This window comes from Cyprinus carpio, unplaced genomic scaffold, assembly GCF_018340385.1.
Source record: "Cyprinus carpio isolate SPL01 unplaced genomic scaffold, ASM1834038v1 S000006455, whole genome shotgun sequence".
NCBI lineage: Eukaryota > Metazoa > Chordata > Actinopteri > Cypriniformes > Cyprinidae > Cyprinus > Cyprinus carpio.
The window spans coordinates 507,265-531,663 of record NW_024879137.1 but is presented as its reverse complement, the minus strand read 5'-3'; the positions used below and the strand labels follow the sequence as shown (position 1 = coordinate 531,663).

Sequence of the window (24,399 nt, the reverse complement as noted above, 5' to 3'; positions counted from 1 at the left end):
GCCTAACCCTGGATCACAGGGGGGTATTCCAAAAAGCAGGTTATGTGACATACCCGGGTTATGTTTGAGGATAAGCGAGCAGATAACTCAGCTTTCGGTTCCAAAATTGCAGGTTACTTTCAGGGTATGAAAGTAACCGTAGTAACTTGCTCTCTGAAGATAACCTGAAGTGAACTTACCCTGGAACATAACCTGCTCCGCTCGCTTATCTTCAAACATACCCGGCTATGTCACATAACCTGCTTTTTGGAATACCTCCCTGGAACCCTGGATAAACCTGAACCCTGTTACCTGCAGTTTATAATGATCCAGGGTTAACTATTTCAAGTGTGAAAAGCTTATGTGCATCTGATTTAAAGAGGGCATAATGCTACATCTAAAAAATAAATGACGGATGAAAATAACTAATTTTAACTCCTCTGGTCAAATATTGCACTGCAAACATCAATAGCAGGCAGCTTTAACTGATAAGTGCTGTTGAGTGATGATAGTAGGCTATAAGCGTTAATCCACCACTGCTAGCTATGTGTGTATATAGTCTTTGGCATTACACAATTTTAATGCACTTTGCTGAGGCATAGAGACAAACTATCTTTATCTTTTATTTTAATTATTTCGATATGTTTCTTGAGGTTAACTTATAATATTAATACTTTTTTTTTCACACACACACACACACACACACACACACACACACACACACACACACACAACCAAAACTACCACACAGCGGAAAAGGTATTATTTTAACTGTCATGAGGGATGAAAGTGTTTTCATTTGAGTGTTTTTCTTAAATGAATATGTACAATTTCTCATGTGGTAACATATAATTTATCTGATTTTATTCAACCCCAAAATATTAACCTAATCAACCTACGTTAGGTTATAGCGATAAAATTAAATTTAAGGGTTAGATCAGGTAGAAATAGCTCCCTAACTAAAATAACATTTGCAGGTTAGCACTTCTTAATAGTGTACCATATATTCTGTATATTCTCAATAGTGTACCGTAATAGTGCACAAAATGCTTCTGTCCATGTCTGATTGGACGGAGGTGTGTCATGCTTTTCCGGGGACTCCAGTGAGTGAATTAACAGAACGATCCCCGGACTGCTCATGCTGAGACAGATCCTCTCGCAGACTGGCCGGAGGACTGTTATTTCAGTGCATCTGGAGAATGCCTGCTTCTATGTTCAGAGCATCACAAGTGTTTCTGATGTTGCTTCATAAAGTCAACTGCCCGATAGAGATCCATCTCCACTACACAAGGAGTCTGACGTCATCTTGGACTTGAACTAAGGCATGTCTGTTCGGGATATTTGTGTGTATTTGTGTTCAAGAATGTGTACATTCATGAAATGTTTGAACGCGCACAGGTTTGGCCAGGGTACTGGATTATGTCAATGGGCCTGAATATATCTACTTGGTCTTGGTCTATATATCTATATGGTCTGATAGTCCCTGTTAGTCACCTTGACTTTTGCAACAGTACTTGGACAGCGACTGTATGCCTTCCCTGTTTTAAGTATGGTGCTATGACAACATGACGGCTTCATATTATAGTCGCGCAGCAGAAAGTCCTCTCAATAAGAATTTCCAGTGACACAAGAAGGCTGATCACATCTCACCCTTCTAAATGATCAACTTGTGGTAGTTTGCCTTTGCAAGAGGATCATGTCTACAACTTGTACCTAGATTGTGAGTGGTGTCAAATAGGTCATGTGGACTATTACAGCAGTTGTTGATGCCGCTGCAAAGTGGTTTTCAACTAGGTTGTTTAGCCAGGTGTAGACACTGCTGCCTTTCTGCACAAATGGTCACCCTTGTGGGTTATATCTGTGCGCATTACTCTTGTACACATTCACAGTGTAAAAGCACAGACAGGAATCCATCATCATTTTGTTGGTTTCTCCCACACATGTAGTAACCTTTGCAGAAAAATCTATGCCTGGTGGGCTATAAGGCACCTATGCATGTTGCTATAGCCATACATGTTATTATAGCCTGATATTCCTTGCAACAGATGCACTGTCCATGCAGGAATCAAGCTAGCTGAAATCAATGTTCAGCATTCGTCTTAAGTTGTTACAGCCCCACCGAGTTGGCAGTGCTCAACTAAGCCATGTAAATACTGTTTGGGGAATAGCACCAGTGCTACTGCTGTCTTCGTGTTCATCTGCACGGTGTTAACCCTGTGTATATTATGTTCATGACAGCACCGGCAATGCCGCTGCAGTGGACATCAGTACTAGGTATTGGCACAACCGCCACCATTAACTGCATGGTCAGGCTTGCCACCAGTTGCAACATTATGCAATAGTGTCTGTGTTCCTGCCGCATGCATTATTTGGCCACCAGCACACAGTGATGGTGCAGTGCTCATACTCTGGATGTCACATATTCCAGGGTAAACATTGGTAAGTGATAGTGCCGTCACCTATCCATGTGTCTGCAGTGCTGAATAGCTGCTAATGCATTCTGGAGACGAGCGCCAACATGAATGCTGGCAGTGAGTGTATGGTTAATCCAGGATGCAGGCGGGACTGCTGTCCTTTACTCTGCGATGTGTTTGCAGTAGTCTAATGCTTGTGCAACTTGCTCTTATAGCTACTATGCCGCTAAGCTTATGAGGTCTTCTGTTGTGTGAAATACATTTAGCTGAGTTCAATGGCTTTGCTTGCAGCCGATCTGGACCTTTGTTATCAACACGGTAGGATCCCCAAAGCGACATGTTCAATGATGCTTGACTCGAGTCCCGCCTCTATTTTGTGCACTTGAATGCCATTGACACATTATCTCATTGCCTCCTCGTTATGTAACTAAAGACATTTCCATATTAAACTGTCATTTAAAAACAAAGCATTATGAAATTGTTTACTTGCATTTTGCGTTGTAACTGCATTGTAACTGCATGTCATGAAGAGCCATACTCGGATAAAAAACTTTCTGAAACTTACACAAACCCTGAAGGAGTGTATTTGGCACAGAATACGCTGTCATACGTCCAACTCATTTCTGAAACTTTGGCCATGTTTAGCATGAGAATCCTCTTTAACTGTAAATACATCAGAATGCACGGAATAGCATTAGACCTACACTTTAATTATTTCCTTATTTCTCTACTTTTTAAAAATATATTTATTTGCCAGAAAACATGTTATATTTGAGAATACAAATTGTTTCATCTCTAATGGTTAAGATTTTTTTTAACATCAAGAATAATATACCTATAGGCTGAATACGTAATACGCATGCGTATGATGTCACCATTTTCAGAAGTTCACGTTTTTGTAGTTTACATGATAACGGTAATGTTTTCAAAATCTTGCACTTTGAAACCCTTTTGAAGGCTATACAAAAACAAACACGTTGTCTAAACCGGGTGCATCAAAGCAAACGTTTGTCCTGTTGTCAGCAAGCACATGGAGTCAGTCATAAATTTAACATGCATTTTGCACACTGTCCAGTGAAGATGGCGTCATTGATTTTTATGGGTTCTATTTCCTTTTGAAAACGTCACAGCGCTCTGCGTCTGGTGTAGACAGGTGTCAAGTGACTGAACGACAGTGGGCAGGGCATATAGTGAGATTATGTAGAAGTATAACCATTCATCAATGTCTTGCTCTGGAGGTGGTCATGGTTTTAATGAATACTTTATTTATAATGAAAAGGTTTTAATGGAACAAAGACCTGGCTTCTAAATGTAAAAAAGCTCAAGTAAAATTTGATTTCTCATGTCCCTTACACACACATTATATATACTATATATTTATATATTATGAAGTTTCACGCCTGTTCCACACCTGTGGTATCTTTCTGTGTGCCTGCATGTAAGTGTACATGAAATAAATTCCTACACTAATGTATTGTAAATTGAATATGTTTAAATCCTTATGTCTCAGCTTTTCCTTCTGTTTTTTTTTTTTTTTTTTAGTCTTGAAGGTGCCTTAAAATCTAAACTGCTTCTGCAGGAATGCCATTTTACTTGGTCTCTAAGAGAAGAAGCCGACTTTGTTCTTTGTGATTTACTGAATCGACTGGAGGAACAGATTCAGCTGGAATGTAAAGAGGCGAGAGTAACACGAGCTTACAGCAGTCTTGGATTCATTCAGTATCTCTATGGCAACCAGCAGGAAGCACTTGCAAATCTGCAGAAATCAGTGGAGCTTGCAAAAGAGCACTACAAAGACAGTGATGAAGTTCTTATTGTTACCTATGGAGACCTTGCCTGGTTGCATTATCATATGAATGAGTTCTCTATATGTGAAGATTACTTGAGAGAGTTAGAGTGGATCCGCAGAAAATTTTCTAAAGGTTTCACTTATACTGTTGAGGTGCTCAGAGAAAAGGGTTGGACTTTTCTTAAATTCTCTTACAAATACTACAATGCTGCAAAGGAATGCTTTAGACAGGCCCTTGAAATGAACCCAGATGACAGTGCTTTAAATTCAGGCTATGCTATTGTAATGTTCCGCACAACAAATGAGAACTCTGAATCTTTAGACTCAACAACAATAAAACAGCTCAAAAGAGCTATAGAGCTTGATCCGGATGATGCTGTTCTGTTAGTGTTGCTAGCCTTGAGAATGCTGCATAACAGAGATGATTGGATGACTTACGAATCTGCATTGAAGAAGGTGATTGTGGCACTGACAATGGCCCCTGAAAACCCATACGTCATAAGATATGTAGCAAAATTTTTCCGTGAATTAGGAAACATGGATGCTGCCATTACTTGCCTGGAAAAAGCCCTGCAGGCTACAAACTCTGCCTTTATACACCATGAATTGGCTATGTGTTACAAAGGTAAAAGAAAATCCTGGAAAAGGAACACAGGACACATAGTAAAGCAGAGTTTGATGTTAAAGAGTCTGATGAAATACAGAAATACTTGCATAAGTGCATCGATCATCTGGAAATGGCAATTTCCCTAAAGCCGTCTTTTGCTATTGCCATGGCAGATTTAGCACTGCATTACGGACAACTAGGTCGCTTCGAAGCTGAGAGACTTTTTGAAGAAGCATTTAAAATGGCTAAAAATAAAAAGCGAGATCTGCAGGAAGTTCATTGTTTATTTGGCCAATACCAGCTCTACTACAAAACATCTGAACAACTGGCAGTCCATCATTTCATGCAAGGTCTGAGCCTGCAACCGAAATCAGAGGAAGGCAAGAAGTGTGAGAACAAACTGAAAAAGGTGATGGAACATCGTATTAATAGGCTGGAAAATCAGGATGACGGCATGGTGTGTGGCATACGGGGATTCATTCATGAAGTGAAAGGTGAAAAAAAACTCAAGGCTGAAGAGTGTTATGAGAGAGCCATAACAAATGGGCTTGATTTCGGTAAATACAATTTTACATTTTTATTCAAGATGTCAAAAGATTTCTACAAAATGTGTATCATTTAAGTTTAACTTTTATTAATGGATTTAGTAAGCATTATATTAATTGTCTTGAGCATTTGTATTTTTTTTTATAATTCTATGATCTCTTGACTATGGATTGAGAATGTTGTCAAAGGTTGTATGAATGTTTTGTTTATCTTGACTGAAATGGCATTTCTTAATGAAGTGAGCAGATGATTTTTGTGATTGATTGGTTGATGGCTTCCTGAACAAAATGGATTTTAAACTAAGATCTGAATGACTGAAATTGTATTAGTTCCCCCATTAATAAGGTTTTGTTGTTGGTATGCAGTGATTTTTTTTTTTCTTAAACAAAACACTGCATACATTTACAGAATATTTCAGCTATTTTTCTTATTTCTCCATTAAACATTGTCCAGATCAAACCCAAACAAACGACCCTCTTTTAAAGAGGCCTTTGTCCTAAACCTTTTTGTCATTATTTATGCTTGCTAAATCTATTTATATATTTATACAAATCCATTTAGATATTTATCAGAACACAATCGCACTGTAAAATGTATGGTTTAATAAGACTGGCCGTATTTATTAATGATTTATTCATTAGAAGATTACATTTTAGGATTCATTCATGCAAAAATTTCAAATTAACAAAACTTTTTAGGAAAGCATCACTTTTTTAGGCAAGCATGCCCCAGTGTATGCAAATTAAATGTAATTTAGGAGTTGACATTAACATTGTCATGTTTTATGACAGCATCTGTAATTGTCATATCTCTTAATGCAAGTTAAATGAGCCTCAGTAACATGTCAGCTGTCTCTTTATACTGTCTCTTTGTTTTTCGGAAATAGGTAAAAGCCCTCTTCTCACAGAGATAAGAATTTGGCTCATGAGTTTCAGTGAAACAGAAAAATCTGTTCTAAACCTGGTTTTTGATGACCGTTATGATGAAGTGGCAGTGGGGAGGCTTAAGACATTCAAAGGTGCCATGAACGAGGAGACTGTGCACTTGGTTGATATTGATATCTGCAATGCCAAGAGGATTCTTAGATGGGAAAAAACGACTCTTGGGCCCCATGTCATTCTACTTGCATTTTCTCTGCATAATGACAGATTCACAGACCAGACCAAAGAGATTCTAGAAAGTTTAGAGTTTCTTGGAGAGAAATTCTGGACTCATGTCATTGTAGTATTAGAGGGAGACTTTAGTATAAATTTATATACTGGAGATCAGAGAAGCATATTGGAGTGGCTTCTTGAAAAAATGTGGACACCAATCCTAATTTTTGGCTCTGCACCAGAAACTACAGAGAGGAGAGAGCTTTCAGATATGATACAGAAGATAAGGAGAAAGAATAATTCAATGCATCTAGTCTTACCAGATATTTCTAATGGAGATTCTCATTCCCCTTTAGACATTTTAAGGGTAAGTCATTGATTTCCTAACCTTTAAAAATTTTATTTTTGCAAATGCAGTTTTGTCTTGACAATGCAGTTACAATTCAGTTAAGCACTTTTTATTTTCCACAGAAGCTAGACATGAACGATTGTTTGTTCACTCCCAAGGTCATCGTTCAGGAAGGGCAAAGTAAATACAGGTATTGTGTCAACAAAAAGGTGAAGTAAGATAATTGAGTGTATAAGATTGCATTAATTATTCTGTTGTTGTTTTTTTTTTCCTAAATCAAATAGATTACAGTGCGAACATGCAGGCTGGTTCCATTGTAAGTTTACACAGATTGGTTTTAACATGGAGGGGGAAGGAGAGGTGCTGTACAGCACTGTTCTTCAGGACAGCGATTGTCCAGTTCCTGCCAATTATTACCAAGCAGGACCCATGTATGATATCAAGTGTGTTCAGGGTGAGCTGTCTCAGCTCAGACTACCTCATTGTGAGACCTCCATTGGTGAGTTGGCAAATTTATTAATAACAATATAGCTGCAAGCAGCAATTACTGGGGTTCAAGTGTTTTAAGACCTTTGAGCAATTATAGACATTTTAAGAAGATTTTTCCCAAAATCGCTGAAAAAAAATCCTCAATAAAATCACTAGTTAATGGTTTATCACTTTTGACCAATAGGTGGGACTGCTCCCAAATTGATGTGGTGTGGTTAATTAGGGATGATGAGGACACACACATAGTTTGGTGCCAATATGCCAAAGAATTGCAAAAATACAGCCATAGATCCATTTTGACATTTTTTAATATCTCCTGAACACTAGGTGGCACTGTACCAAAACTGTGCAGGTAAACTCAGGACATAGTTGTCATAACAAACACTTAGTATGTTCTAAATATGAAAAAGCATTTAAGAGATATAGCCTCATGTTGTGTTTGGAAAGCTCTTCGTCAAATTCATTCTTGCATTATTCGAGAATGGTTGGGTCTATTGGGTTTGATAACTTTTTGTTAGGTCCATCTGAAGATGGTCTATATCAATTTTGGTGAAAACCAGACAAACCCTTTAGGACAAGTTAGAAAAAGTCATTTTTTTTTTTTTTTTTTTACATAAAGTCAAATGTTTATCGAATGGTTTGATTGACAAGCAGTGGTTCTAGATGCAAAGTTGTACAGTGGCGATGTAACAATTCATTCAACTCACAATTCGATCCTCTCATGATTTTTTCTTTTTTTTTTTTCAAAACAAAATTAGATTTAAGCCAAACTGTAAATGAAAGGTGTCCTTGCTTGGACACAATGCTGCACATTTCTTTGTGAATCAGAAATATGTCAAGACAAAAACTAAATGTAAATTTTAAAACAAACCCCAAAATCTCAAACAAATAAGACAAAATAACCTCTTCATATAAACAAAGGCTTTGCCTGTCCTCTTTCCATTCAAAATTAGAGGCAGCCACTGCATTTGAGTCACAATCCAAACAAAGATGGTGAATACATGCAGCAGGAGCAGTTTTTAAATCTAAATTAGAATGTATTTTGAATTTTAAAACAAAAACTGAATGCTCTGACTTTAGTTTTTGTGAAACTATACTACATAAAAATATCTGCACACAAAACAAAGACAGCAGAAGCTCTGAGTGAGATGCAATTCCACTCTCTGACAGCAGGTGGTGCTTATGGAACAGCAGTGATACAGCGTTTCCTTGATTACCACTGTAAACAAAGCAGCATAGCGCTTATAAACGCTGCCTTAATATGCATTATACAAAGACAAGATGAAAAGAAAATATAATCTAAACTTTTCTAAAGACAGTCAGAATAAGGAAATATAATGTATGATATGAATATTGTCCGTATGTGTGAAACGCTGTGATATATACAAAGGCGTAAAACCTGATAGCAACACCTAGTGGCCCATTTCTTTCAAATCTCTCACAGACCTCTAGGGCCATGAGTCAAACTGGCTCATAAAGTTTTGTTCTGATCGGCCTCCATTAACCACCTCTAATAAGTGTTTCAAATTGCTTGGCTTATGGTGGCCATGTTTTTCAAAGATACACCAGTGCCATCATAGATATTGGTGGCACGTTGGACATGACTGCATGCCAAATTTTGAAGTCAACCAGACTAACGTGTGCAAAGTTACAGCTATTTTCATATTTGTTCTCTGTTATAGTGCCACCAAGTGGTCAAACGTCCCAATTTTTTGTAATTTGACCAAGGAATCAGCTCATTCATATGTGTTCTGAGTTTGGTGAAAATATCTCATTCCATTCAAAAGTTATAGCCATTTTAGTAAAAGTGGCCCCACCCGCTTCGAACGTTTTTGCGTCCTGTCCCGACCAACAATGGAACCTCAACTTGTTTTTGATAAATTTTACTAATCAGACTCCATAGAACTTTTTGCTGGTTTAGTTCTGATTAGGCAGAAAACTTAGAAAACGAAGGACTAGTTCACAAAAGTAGGTTTTGTAAAAACGTCAAAATTGCGGAAAAATGTTGTTGTTATGTAAATTATTTAAAGTTTGCGGTATAGATTCTTAAACATGACGCGGCACAAAACGAAAGGTGATTGGATGCTTTAACTGTCAGTCATATAGCCTCTTGGGAGGTCCTTGGCCATTCAAAGCGCCAATGTTTTCCCAGACCTTATGCACGATCAGTTTTGCAGCAGAATAATAATAATAGTAATCCTTACAATTACAATAAAGTTTCAGTGCTTTGCTTTTGTACCCCTTATAAGAGACACTGAATATAATCTGTGAATAAAACAAAGTTCAATTTACAAATATCGAAACTAACACTATTGTATATTTTTTAAATTCTAATTGTAGAGGTCATGACAAAAAAATGTGAAATGTTTTTGTTTGTTTGTTTTGAATCTCAGAGGATGCCTGCCACTTCATGTCAGTTATACATTACTCTAGTCAGACTGCTGAAATTTTGAAACCTCAGAATATCACAAGCACACACGTAATGGTGAGCATCCCAGGAACATCAACATTTTTTATTTCCAAAGTAGTAAACTGGTTTACGAATCATTGGTCTAAGACACATGGCCAGGTGATGCTATTCTATCTACAGCGAACACATAGGCTGCATGTGTTCCTACAACCTCGCAGTGTGGATCCCAGAGAAGTATATTTGATATATTTGTGTTTATGCAGTTTCATCTTATTTTGGCTGACCTTTATAAACAACTTTAACCTTTCTCTATTTTTTTTAGGTGGAAAACTGTAATAAAGATTACAGATTAATCCAAACAGCTTGTGAATGCATGCTCAAATATGAGCGTGTGTACAGCATGTCCTGTGATCCTGTTGAGGAACATGGACTTTCAGTGAGGCCAGTATCAAAGATACAACCAAACGGTCAGTGTTTGGATAAAAATAAAAATATTTTAATAGAAAGATTTTTTTTTTTATTATTATTGAGAAATCATGGGGGAATAATGTATCAATTAATTTACATATTTAGTTCATCTATAATGTCACTTTATGGCTATTTTGTGGCTACTTTCTGGCTACTTTCCTCTCATAAAGGTCTTGAAATTATCCATGAGGTGCACCTATTGGTTTTTAAACTGTATTGTGAGAGTCAGTTTACCCATTCCATTCATTTGGTTTAGTGTCTAGTGTACAAAATTAATATGTTAAGCACAATTTACAACTGCAGGTCAAGGGGGTTGAATAATTTTAAATGCAAGATATTCTGGTGCCATGAAATTTCATGGAAACAATTCAACCAAGGCATCAGTAAAAACTGTTATAGATATTTTATTAATATACAATTGAGTCATTCTGAGGACATAAAGTTGATATATAAAAAAAACAAATAGGCTCTAAACATTCATGCACAAAATTATTCAAACCCTCAAAAGTCAAAGTTAGTAGAGAATCTTTCATCTTTATAACCACAAATACAGGTTGCCGCTAAAGTACTTACAAGCTTTTGTCACTTCTCTACTGGAATCTTGACCCATTCCTCACTTGAGTTATGATCCCCCTTTCTGGGTCTAGGGGCATGAAAGGAGGGTAACAAAAAATTGCGGGGAGAGAGTGAGAGAACTCCCATCTCCAGGTCCCAGAACAAACACAGATCACAACTCCACCAGGTTTCAAAGTAAAAAAGATATATATATTTTATATATATATTTTTAGATAATCAGTGGGATACAAACTTAAAGGGATACTCCACCCCAAAATTAAAATTTCATCATTAATTACTTACCCCCATGTCGTTCCAAACCCAGTAAATGCTCCATTCGTCTTTGGAACACAATTTAAGATATTTTGGATGAAAACAGGGAGGCCTGTGACTGTCCCATAGACTGCCAAGTAAATAACAGTGTCAAGGTCCAGAAAAGGTATGAAAGTCGTGGTTAGAATACTCCATCTGCAATCAGACATGCAATCTGGGTTATATGAAAGCGACAGGAACACTTTTTGTAAGCGAAGAAAACAAAAAAGTAATGACTTTATTCAACAACTCCTTTGTCAAACAGTCTCCTCTGTGTCTCTCCATATCACCGTATGCGGCATATGCTCTTCTGTATCATCCGCGTCACAAGGATGCACTGTTTCTATGTGTATTTAGCTTTGATTTGAAAGAAAACAGCGCATCCTTGTGGCGTGGATGATACAAAAGAGCATACGCCGTATACGGTGATACAAAATATCTTAAATTGTGTTCTCAAGACGAACGTAGCTTGTAACGGGTTGGGAACGACATGGGGGTAAGTGATTAATGACACAATTTTCCTTTTGGGGTGGAGTCTCCCTTTCAGACTTCAGGAGGGGAAACGGCCCAAAAAATAAACGAGAGATGCTTACTGAGGGTTTGTGGACATAACTTACCTACCTTCAAAAGAAAAAGCAGCCAAAGACAAATCCTTTCCTTACTTTGTCTATTTAAAAACAGGAGAGGAAAAAAAATGAATCATCAAATTAAATGGCATCTTCCTTCCTACAAATGATCCCACAATAATGATATAGCAAAGTTGAACAACAAACAAACTTAATAGAAAAAAAGGTCAGAATTATACAGCCACATAGGTCAGAACTATACAGATACCAACCGAAGGGAATTAATTAAACACTCCAACTAGTTAGTGTTAACTATAAACACAGAGTTACCATACTTAAGAGTTAGCACACAGTATAACTTTCACTTAACCACTACAAGTTTCACAATATGCATAACAAAAGAAACAAGTGCTGGACAACCCGAAAGATGACAGTCTCTCAGATGAAAGCCTCTCTCACTTGCAACTTTCTGGGTTCTTATATACACTGCTCCTACTCAGTCTTTAAATCAGGTGGCACTCCCAAACCTGTGAAGTTGATAGTGGGGGAGAAGCAAACAGGGAGACACAAACAAAAGAGAACAGGACACAGGGACACCAGCAGCAGAAAAAATAAATACGTAACACCATGGACGTAACACTCTTTGGTTTTCATGTTGCCATTACCTCCTTCAAATCCCACCAAATATGTTTAATGTGATTTTATTCTGGAGACTGAATAGGCCACTCAAGAACATTCTACACCAATCCCTGAACCAAGCTTAAGTATATTTAGATGTATACTTTATAGTTGCCCTGCTGAAAAGTCCCAATGATCATCAGCTTCAGTCTATGCACTGAAGGCATCACAGTCTTTTACCACAATGGCTTGATATTTCAAAGAATCCATGATGTTCTTCATATAATCAAAATTTCCACTTCTGCAACAGCAAAGCACCCCATAATAAGACTGATCCACCTCCATGTTTGACCATGTTCTACTGCTCATAAGCTTTGACTTATTTGCATCAGACATACTGCTGATCCATATGTCCACAAAAGTTCCAGATTGGTCACATGACTCCATAAAACATTCTTCCAGAACTTCACAAAGTTAGCAGTTTTTTCCTGACATATAGTCTTACAGATTTGCTGCAGTGACGGATTTGAATCAAACTTATTATCCATCTCTTTCCTTTGTTAGGACACAAAACTTAAATTCATTTTGTTTATAAGGACACAACACTTCATTGCCCAAAGCAGTGGAAACATTGGTGTGATGAATTTGGTTTTAAGTTTCAAGATGATGTGATGAATGTGGGTTTAGGTTTAAGTTGTATGGAGCTGTGACATAACACTGACAGGTAAGAGGCTTTACTGTTTGTGTAGAGTTGTAAATAGGATTAGGAAGTAATTAACTGACATATAAACAATCCACCCAAAGTGATTATCATCACAGACATTGGATTCTTGTTATAGCACTATAAGCTAGACAGCAGCAACTGGGGGCCTTGTGCTGATCTACCTGAGCGTATGAGCACTGCACAATGAATTCTTTAAAGCATTTACTGATCAGTTTAATCAAGTGATTCATATGGTTAATCTCAAAAGTTGAAAATGAAGAAGACATTAAGCAAGTTTTTATCTTACAGACTGTACAGCAGAAAACAGCAGACCCAGCCTATCAACTAAAGAACAATGTAAGCACATAACCTTAACATAATCTTAGCCTATCTGCATTTGAAACCGCGAGTAGGCTATTTTAGAATTGTAGCAGAACAAATTATTAGCTTGTTTTTCCTATCTCACAAACATTTGAATATACTATATAAAATAAATGTGTTGACCTCATTTTACAGGTGCATCATTTCTGCAAAAAACACAAAGCTAAACTTATTCAAAGAGTGAGAAATGTGGATGTCATTTTAGATCACCTTGGTGACGTTATTGCAAATGAGCAGATAGACGAAATCAGAGAAATGTCAACATCTCAGAGGAAATGGAGGATCTTTGATATCATAGAAACACAGGGGTTTTTGTCAGAACAGAAATTTTTGGAAGTGCTTTACAAGGAAGAACCAGCTCTTATGGAAAGATATGACAGCAGACAACAAACTAATGCATGTGATGTGAATAACAGAGAAACTGAACGGGGAAAAAATATGATTCATTTTCAAACTCTTGCTATAAACGTCAAAGCATGTGATATTCTCAAAAAACCGCTGTATGTGACAATCTTTAACATTTTTGGGCTGTACTGCTGCTGCTTTACAGTGAAATGTGACCATGTGTAAATTGTGATGAGTCACTGGGTTTTACTTATAAAGTTACCTGTAAATAATAAATGTTCACAAGTAGAAGTCAAATTTAGAACGATATCTTCAAAAATGACAGATGTTGTTTCAAATATGTCAAGTTTTGAGTAATGATGTGTAAACTGCGGAGAGTGTGTATGTGTGTGTGTGTGTGTGTGTGTGTGTGTATGTATTTGTCTATATCTATGGTGTGTGTGTATATATATATATATATATATATATATATATATATATATATATATATATATATATGTTTGTGTGTGTGTGTGTGTGTGTGTGTGTGGTTGTGCAATAGATATACAGTACAGGTCAAAAGTTTGGAAAACATTACTATTTTTAAGGTTTTTTTGAAAGAAGTGTTCTTCTGCTCATCAAGCCTGCATTTATTTGATCAAAAAATACAGAAAAAAAAATGTAATATTGTGATATATTATTACAATTTAAAATAATGTGTTTTTAAATTTATTATACTTTAAATTGTTCATTTATTTCTGTGATGCAAAGCTGAATTTTTAGGATCATTATCACATGATCCTTTAGAAATCATTCTAATATGATGATTCATTATCAAAGTTGGAAACAGTTCTGCTGCTTAATATTTTTTCAGAACGTGATACTTTTTTAGGATACTTTGATGAATAAAAAAAAAAAAAAAAAAAAGCTATGTTTTAAAAATATAAATATTTTGTAATAACAATATGCACTACTGGTCAGTAATTTTTTTTCTTTCTTTTTTTAAAATAAAATCAATACTTTTATTCAGCAAGGATGTGTTAAATTGATAAAAAGTGATAGTAAAGAAAAATGTATTATTAGAATATATATTATTAGAATTTTATTTTTATTTTGAATAAATGCAGTTCTTTTTAACCTTTATTCATCAAATACATTAGACAGCAGAAACTGTTTCCAACACTCATAATAAATCAGGAATATTAGAAAATGATCATGTGATAGACTGGATGTTTACATGTGACACTGAAGGCTGGAGTAATGATGCAGAAAATTCAGCTTTACATCACAGGAATAAATTGTATATAAAAGTATATTGAAATAGAAACATTATTTTAAATTGTAATAATATTTCACAATATTACAGTTTTTTTCTGTATTTTTGAACAAATAAACGCAGCCTTGGTGAGCGGAAGATACTTCTTTTCAAAAACATTGAAAAAATAGTAATGTTTCCAAACTTTTGACCTGTACTGTATATATATATATATATATATATATATATATATATATATATTAGGGTGTGTGTATATATATATATATATATATATATATATAGTAGATATATATATATATATTCTATATACATACATATATGTATATGTGTATATATATATATATAAATATATATATATAATATATATATATATATATATATATATTATATATGTATGGGTATCTATATATATATATATAATAAATATATATGATATATATATATATATAATATATATAATACATAGCAATAGCAATAGCAGTTTGGTTCACTTCTGTTTATTAATATTGTAATTGAAGCAAAACATACACACCACACTCACACACACACACCACACACACACACACACACACACACACACACACACACACACACACACATATATATATATATATATATATATATATATATATATATATATATATATATATACCCACACAGGACACACACACACATACTATGTATATACTGTATATTTATTATGAAATAAAACATTTATTTTTTACAGGCAAGCATGGTTTATCGCTTGTATGTATGTACCTTTTGTATGCCATTGTGCATGTTGTTTGAATTTGTTCTCATTCTGTAGTATTGTTTCAATGTTTGATTAAAAGAACAATAAAAAAACGACTAATTTCCAGTAAATTATTACAGGTACTGTATGTTCAAGGAAAAACACTAAAACAAAATTCAATTTCCCATGTGCCTCACGTTCACGCTCGACCCCGGAAGCAGATTCTTCTTCTCTTAGCATGGCGCAAATAGCAGCCAAACTAGCAGACACTTTCCTAAAGTAACTTTGCTAGTACTGGTGTGAATTTGTGGCAAAATTAATGATATGGATATTACGTAATTCCCACTAGAGAAGTGATCCCAAGAAAGGCCGAGTAAGGTAAAAAACGACCTTTGGTGCTTTCTAACCGTTTTCATGCTTAAAAGATCGCTTATAATGTCAGTGCTAAGCGACCGGTTTTATTAATATTGATTTTATTTCCCCACATTTTATAGAATTTAAAATAATTTATTTTAAATCATTTGAGTGTAATACTCCTCATGTATTAAAGTTGCTATTTCAGGACAGCCAGAAAGCCTGTTTATAAGATTAAGTAATCTAGCTACAATTAGCCCAATTATGTAAGAGAAGTTAACGAGCTATTTCAGTGGTGCAACATTAGTCCTAAAAATTATTCCAGCAATATTTATCTGCCATCATGGAACAAGTGTTTCTCGCTTTAGAGTATTTACTGGACTCTGGTCTAATCACAGTTACAACAAAGCTCATTCATTCATTCATTAATTCATTCAAATCTGATATTGTGTTTTCATTCTGGATGACACTTTATTTAACGTTATCATTTTAACCAGCAAGTTATGCATGAGAAACATCCCAAATTGCCTTTGGAGAGTGCTGGATATAGCTGTGTAAGTGTACTGTATGTTACATTGCATTACTTGATCAGATCTGCCTAAAATACGTAATGCTCTCATATAAAGCCAGGTTTCTAAACTCATTTTGTTGACATATTAAAGTTAAAGGTTTTTTAAAGAGGAGTTTTAGATTTCTCATTTCATCATTCTGAAAATACTGTAATAAAATCTTAAATGAATCAGGCAAAGGACTGCTGTATATGAACCACACCCCTTTGTTAAAACCTCCAGAATAAACTGTAAAGTTTGACCTGAGTGCTACTGAAATGGAGATTGCCTGGATCATTTTGAGAGAACAGGCTTTAAAAATATGCATTGTAACTTTAAGTCTACAGACACAAATATATAAGGTGCGATAAAATTAACACTTAAAATGTATTTTGAGTGTTTTTGCTTCCATGTCAGTGCTGGGGAAAAATGGTTGCCTGTAATGTATTGCCTTAGGAGAGGTTTAATAAAAAAAAGTAATAAAACTAATGAGAAGGTAAGTACCATGAAAAGTGCATTGAATTGTTAGAAAGTATTACTTTAAATTACAGGTATATTTGACAGTGAATTCTGTAAGGTGATCATTATTGAGTATATTCCTCAATGTTGAGTGTGTAATATGGAAAAACCCACATTTCACATGTTAATGTGGAAATAGGCTGACCTTGAAATTGTGCTCACCTTTTTTTTCATCTTTGTGACCTGTGATGCTCTCTTCTTTAGATTTTTTCATGATGGCGTCAGGCGTGGGGAGAACAAGCACATGGTAGCGTGGCCTCCCAGTTCTACAGCAATGAGGAAGAAACAGCCTTTGACATGACCACTAGCGAGAAGGTAACACACTGGGCCATCATTACTAACAAGTCACTGCACTAGTTATTGCTGTTTGGTGTTTTTGCAAATGTGAAATTTGGCAATGACTGCATTTCTCATCAGGTGGTGGAACTGCTAAACCAGGCGGCCCTCATCTCTACAGAGGGGAAAAGCTCATTGTTCTCAAACAGGTTTTGAAATCCTTTTCGTATGTCGTAAACGTAAAATCAGATGCTTGGTGTTCGTGATTATGTAGGTCTGTTCTCTGTCTTTTTATTATTAGGTGCAGGAGTTTGATTATCAACAAGGACCCTTCATTGCTTGATAATTTTCTGGATGTAAGTGCAGTCTGTACAGTCTTTCACCAGCTCGTGTAAGCCGATAGATGAGCCGACACTGAAGTGAAATTCACACTTTCTGCTTTTATCTATTCTCAACAGGAAATCATCGCATTTCAGACTGATAAATCAATTGAGGTGCGAAAGTTTGTCATCGGATTCATTGAGGAGGCATGGTAAGTACTGGCTTATGTGATCTTAGATACGAAATCAGTCCATTTCAAGCGGACTGAAAAATTGTTAAGTTAGTTGGAAACTCAAAACCTGATACAGCAGAATGCTATCATAGTGGACTTGTATCTGTGAAAATTTCAGTTTGCTGTCTGGAACTTCATCAGGGATAATCAATCTGAAATTTAAAAAATGCACTTTCTTGCACTCATAAAAATAAATAGGGTAAGTCTCAGTCTAGAAATGTTCTGCATGTGCACTCAAACTCTACCCATTATAAAAGTGGGTTATTTTGCTTCAAAGGGGTCATATGATGCTTTTTAAAAGATCATTATTTTGTGTATTTGGTGGTGTAACAGAATATGTTGACATGCTTTAATGTGCAAAAAAAACATTTAATCAAATACTGTACATTATTGTAGGTCCTCTATGCCCCGCCTCTCTCAAAAATGCATCATTTTCTACAAAGTTCCTTCTTCTGAGAAGTGGAGTCTGCTCTGATTGGCCAACTGACCCAGTGCATTTTGATTGGTAGCCGAACATCGCAAGCACTCGTCGGAAATGTAACGTCCCTTTCCATAATCGCAAGCTTTAACTTTCATAACAAATGTAAATACAGTTAATAATGTCCTTAGTTTTACCATCAGTTCAAGCCCGAAAGGGGAACAGAGTCGCGTGACAGACACAGTGAAGAAGCTCATATGTGCAGTACACAAGCCATGGACGGTTAAGACACCTGACTCCACTGTGTGTGTGTGTTTTGTGTGTTTGTTTGTGTCTCTCTCTCTCTCTCTCTTCTCTCTCTCTCTCTCTCTCATGGGCGCACACACACACACACGATGTTGCAAAAACTCCGCATTTGAACAGGCAGCAGCAAATGAGATATTGTGATTTTCTAAATACTTGAGCTAATAAAATAATATAATGATATTCTAAATGTGGGATATTTTAAATTGATAAAAAATTATACTAATAGTAGATGATTCCGTCTTTCCAGCGGTGTTGTGTTGCTGTTCTGTGTAAGTAATCTTAAAGATTCCTAAATTCATCTACTTTCAGAAGGCCAAATTAAAGTGCTTTTGCTTTCTTCTAGATACACACAGCATCTCCCTGACATGACTGCTTCAACACTAACTGTGGTTACTGAAACCACGGCTTCTTTCTTTGCGTGAACATTTGGGCGGTATTACGCAAATATTTCATAGTGACGTAGACATGTGGGGGCATGTTAGAACGAGCCATTTTAGGGGGGCGTGGCCAGCAGAGTCTTAATTTTTATAAAGAATATCTCTTTGGATTTGGAGACTTTAGTCTTTGCAACTTTACAGATCTTCTTCAGAGCTTGTAACACTCCAAAGAGAAAGGACAAATTGAAATCGCATCATATGACCCCTTTAAGCCAAGGACACAAAGACTGCTGCTGTGTTTGAACCAAGTAAAACAAAAATAATAAAAGGGTGGTTATGCATACAAAAAACACAGAGAAATCACTCAAAACTAAACTAGGAAAAATTAAAAATGGTCAACTAACCTACATCAAACCATCTGAGAGTGGATTGACTCGTACTGCACAAACTACAATACAAATTCACTGAGTTCAATACTTCATATACCTATCATGACCAGTCCCTAAAGAGAGTCATTCTTGTTCATTCAGTAAAAGAGACAATGAGTCTGCTTCTGAGGCTGATTGCCAACCTGAACATGCTGATGAGAGATGAGAGTGTGAATGTGGTGAAGAAGGCCATTCTGACACTCACTCAGCTATACAAAGTGGCTTTACAGGTATCATTAGTTTTCACTTACATACACAGTATTCAGTGTTTGCCTGTGCTGATGCTTTTAAGTGTCTGACATGTTCTGCATTTGTTTCTGTTAGTGGCTGGTGCGCATTAAGAGGTCTCGGACATGCAGGAGGCATGCTGGGATATGATGACCCAGATAAAAGAGGATGTTCTGGCCTTGCTGGATTCTGATAATGATGGGGTTCGCACTCATGCCATCAAATTCACAGAGTGCCCTCATCATCACTCTGTCACCACGTACACTGACTCTGACACGCCCAAGAAACAGGAGGAGACATTCAGCCTGGGGACACAAAATCCCCAAACAAAGACCACAGCATTATATATTCGATATGGTACAGAGCAGGAGTCACTTTTCAAAACCAGTTTTGGCTTTCAATATGGTTATCGATTTTTTTTTTAAAAAAAATTTGAATTATGCACTGTAGTTGAGTGAAGGGTGGCATGCATGCAGCTCATGAATTAGTGTTTTCAGTGTCTCAGATATTGGAGCTGCGATTTGCACATGCTCGTCTCTGCATTTGAGTTTAGGTCACTTGTAACGTGCATTTGGGAACGCAAACATGTGCCAGCCATCTTCACAAAACTTGTGATGAGATGTGGTTATAACTGGCTGTTGCCAACAAAAGCTGAAGGGCTTAAGGGCTCCCTGTGGTTTTTAAAAGCTTGATGGTTTTTTAAAGGGGTCATATGATGCTCAAAGTCTCCATAAAAGGATTTATTCTCTCTAAAAGAAGAAGGGCTGATCCAGGACGGGCTAAAAACGCCTCATTCAAACATGTCTTGTCACTATGTGGAAATATTTGCATAATGCCACCCAAATGTTCACGCAAAGAAAGAGGGCTTAGTTTCAGGAACCGCAGTAGTGTGGAGTGTTGAAGCAGCCATGTCAGGGAGACGATGATGTGTTTCTGTGCGAAAGCACTTTATTTGGCCTTCCGAAAGTAGATGCAATGATGGATTCATTGTTAAGATTATTTACAACAGAACAGCACAACCCCAGATGTTCGAATTTGTGTGCAATGTAGTTTTATGTAAGATAGTTTTGTGAACCTAGGAGAGTAGCCTACAAGGTTGGCTGTACAAAGGCTATTTCTAAAAAAAAGTGGGTCAATTCCGACTTTGCAATGACAATCTGGCACTTATTCTGAATCAGCTACTGTAAGAATGTTTTTTTAATAGTTTACGTATTTGCTATTGACTGTTCAAATGCGGAGTTTTGCGCCAATGTAGAGTCTCACGTCGTGTGTGTGTGAGTAGAGAGAGAGAGGACAGGGTCCACACAGTGGAGTCAGGTGTCTTAGCTCCGTCTGATAGCTTGTGTACTGCAAAACCAACATATGAGCTTCATCACTGTGTCTGTCACGCGACTCTGTTCCGCTTTCGGGCTTGAACTGAAGGTAAAACCTAAGGACATTATTAACTGTCTTTACATTTATTATGAAAGATGAAGCTCGCAATTATGGAAAAGGGGCGTTACATTTCCGATGAGTGCTTGCAATGTTCGGCCAATCACAATGCACTGGGTCAGTTGGCCAATCAGAGATTTCCGATGATGTCAGAGGGAGGGACTTTGTAGTAGAAAACGACGCGTTTGAGAGAGGCGGTGAATAGAGGGCCTACAATAATGTACAGTATTGAAAAAATAATGTGTTTGTTGAACATGTTAAAGCATTGTAAACCTTCTGTTACACCAAAATACACAAAACTATGATCTTTAAAAAAAGCATCATATGACCCCTTCATTTGAAAATGAAGAAATTAAGACAACCATAAATATTAGCACTGTAATTTTGCAGTTGTACTGTAACAAAGTTATTATATTGTTAAGTACTTGATTTTTTTATTTTTTACAGTAAAAATTGCAATCATATTATTCCTATTTTTATTTTTAATTCAAATAATTTTGTATGAATAATTATAATTAAAAATAATAATAATTGTTATTATATTTAATTGTCACATTGATATAAAATCACACATTTGTCCAAAATTTTGCAGCCTGGATGAAATCCACAAAAGACCACACACAACTCTTAAATACCATCAATTGTTTTTTTTTTTGACACTGAAAATATTTCAATAATAATTTTCATATGTTGTTTACTATATTTCTTTAGTAGTAATAATAATAAGTACTACTATAGTATTGTTATTTATCTAGTCTATTGATTTTATAATAAAATAAAAATATTTGCCAAATTGTGTAGCCAAGCACAGCAAACCTGGAACTTTTTTTTCTCGCAATTATAATTTTCATTTGAAAAATCAAAAGATTTTTTTTTTTACCCCAAGGTGTACTGGTCTAATGTCAAAACTTGTAAAAGTTTCACAGAAACATTTTCATTCTTTATTTTTGCTTCCCTTTCTTCTCTCCCTGTCTTCCTCACTTCTTCCTGTCCTGCTCTAAGACACCTTATGTGAGGAGGGCAAGTCGGCTCTGGAGCAGTTGTTGAAGTTTATGGTGCACCCTGCCATCTCCAGCATTAATCTCACCACTTCGCTGGGATCACTGCTACGCTGGCCAGACAGCGGGCCATGTTCATGTCTGAGGTGGTGCAGGCCTATGAGACGCTACATGGTGAGTTCCGTCTCCACTTACACTTTTCACAGTTCAAATCTATTAATTTCTTTTTGTTCTTAATCTGTGTTTGTTGTGCTCCCCAGCTAACCTGCCCCCGACTATGGCTAAGTCTCAAGTGAGCAGTGTGCGCAAGAACCTGAAGCTGAACTTGGTCTGCTCGGTGCTGAAGCACCCAAGCAGCGTGGACTTCCAGGGCCAGATTTCCACTCTGCTGCTGGACCTCGGCATTTCTCAGAGTGAGATCACCCGCTGCACGCCAGCCACCGTTACAGCCCCCCGTAAGAGACTCCACACCATGAGCCCTACGTCGAGGGCAAGAGGATCAAGGGATGGGTGAGTTGCTTGTTTTAATGGGCTGGATGAGTCATTGTTTTGGGTCAGTTGTTGGCATGGATCAGTTGAAACGGGAGAGAAGTAATGCCTGGTTTGTGCTTGCAGATGCCCCTCTAGCGGAGGATGATGAGGATAAAGAAGAAACCAGCTCCAGTCGTCACCCCCAAAACCGTCCTCCTCTGTTGGCACCCAGTCAGCCATCGATCTCACTGCTGAGTTCCTGTTGCCTCTACTGACCCCAGACAATGTGGCCAACCTGGTGCGTACTATGGTTAAACTTTTTTTTGTTGGTTGTTTTTTAAATGTTGTAGTAATAATAAAAAAAAATAGTATTATTCATTCATCATCATATTTAAAACATAATAAATTTTTTACTACATATCATATTTAAAAAAAAAAATCAAATAATTTAAAATAAATTATAAAATATGAAGAGAAAAATATTAATGCAAATTAAAAGTACTTAAAAATTCAACAATGAATATTTAATAATTATAGTATTGTATTTTACACTACAACTTCGGTGCTAATTTGGTCTCAAATTCTTCACTTACAGTCATTAAAAAATGCCCTCAAGCTTATTTTGGTGGAAAAACTGCAGGGAGATCTTTAAGTCAGTTTATTTGAAGCTTCTTGCTATTAATTATTGTAAAATGCTGAAAACTTCTGCACAAAAATTATGGAAATTAGACAAAAGTGAAAATACAGTGATCCTGGGGCAATGTTTCTAAATGCAGTTAATAAGTAACATGCAGAGATGTCGTTTGTGTGGAGCAGTATTTTCTGCAATAAAATTATAATTTTATAACCGCAATTTAAAGTTTGTTTTAGTTTCACATTTTTTAAAATTTCATTTGTTATATTTTCATCAACTCATGAACCCAGTTCCCTTGTGAATGTTTGGTAAAGAGTAAAACCGTTCACAAGCATGCATAAATAACGTCAGTTTGTCCTATGTGGGTATTTGAAAAAACATATAAAACGAACAATAATTTAAATCTAAAATCAAAAGACTAAATATAAAAAGTTAGTAGATGTAAAAATTTGTCAAAAAATCTGGGAACCCTGTTGTTGAGTAGCACACAGTGTTGCGCTTATCACTATAAATTAAATGTGATACCTTGCACTTTTTTTATGATTTGTGTTAATGCAGGTGCTCATCAGTATGGTTTACCTGCCTGAAGTGATGCGGCCTCTTTCCAAGCCACCTACACACCGGTAGAATCAGCCGGCACTGATGCCCAGATCAAACATTTAGCCAGGCTGATGGCCACCCAGATGACTGGGGCTGGCCTGGGACCAGGTGAAGTGATTGTTAATTTAAAGCCAGGAGGAGAATAACTCCTTTATTTTCCTGTATCAGCACAGCTGGAAATCCTCTCTCTCCTGCTGCACAGGGCCTGGAGCTGTGTTAAGGCTCGAGATGTGAAGAGGTGAAGGAGGAAGATGGTGGAGCGTGGTGAGTCCAGCTCCAAAGACCCCTCTCATCATCCGCAAGCTGTCTGCTGTGTCCCTGGGTCAAGGCCATCTCAGTGGTGGGCCACGGCGCCATGGCTCCTCAGGGCCTACAAGACCCCTATCACTGAAGAGGCAACCTCAGCAGACGAAAGAAGCTTCCAGAGCCCATACTGCCCACCTCACAGCCAGCCAATAAGAGTGTCCCTATAGCACACCAATGTTATTGGAGCTGCCTTCTAAGGCGGCATCCTAACTAATACACCAATCTCATAAGAATCTGATTTTGTGCTAAGTCAAGTGAAGTGTGCCAAGATGTGACTAGCAGCGTTTGTAATGTGATATTGCATGGCACTAAGCTTATAGTGTGATATTCTAACAAACA

At 36.6% G+C, this 24,399-nt stretch overlaps 1 protein-coding gene, 1 long non-coding RNA gene and 1 pseudogene across 2 annotated transcripts; all 3 read left to right on the top strand.

The window, feature by feature from the left end:
• The first annotated feature begins 4,777 nt into the window (after nucleotides 1–4,777).
• On the top strand, nucleotides 4,778–12,774 carry LOC122143581. The gene is made up of 7 exons (XM_042754084.1): nucleotides 4,778–5,346; nucleotides 6,222–6,796; nucleotides 6,901–6,968; nucleotides 7,063–7,277; nucleotides 9,661–9,911; nucleotides 10,000–10,144; nucleotides 12,761–12,774. Exons 1-7 carry the CDS (start codon nucleotides 4,920–4,922, stop codon nucleotides 12,772–12,774), a joined length of 1,695 nt encoding a protein of 564 aa, XP_042610018.1. The 5' UTR covers nucleotides 4,778–4,919.
• A 113-nt stretch (nucleotides 12,775–12,887) lies between these two features.
• LOC122143582 lies at nucleotides 12,888–13,429 on the top strand. The gene is made up of 3 exons (XR_006159235.1): nucleotides 12,888–12,920; nucleotides 13,209–13,256; nucleotides 13,416–13,429. It is a non-coding gene; the product is annotated as an uncharacterized LOC122143582 (long non-coding RNA).
• A 3,041-nt stretch (nucleotides 13,430–16,470) lies between these two features.
• On the top strand, nucleotides 16,471–24,145 carry LOC122143579 (annotated as a pseudogene).
• The last annotated feature ends 254 nt before the right edge of the window (nucleotides 24,146–24,399 follow it).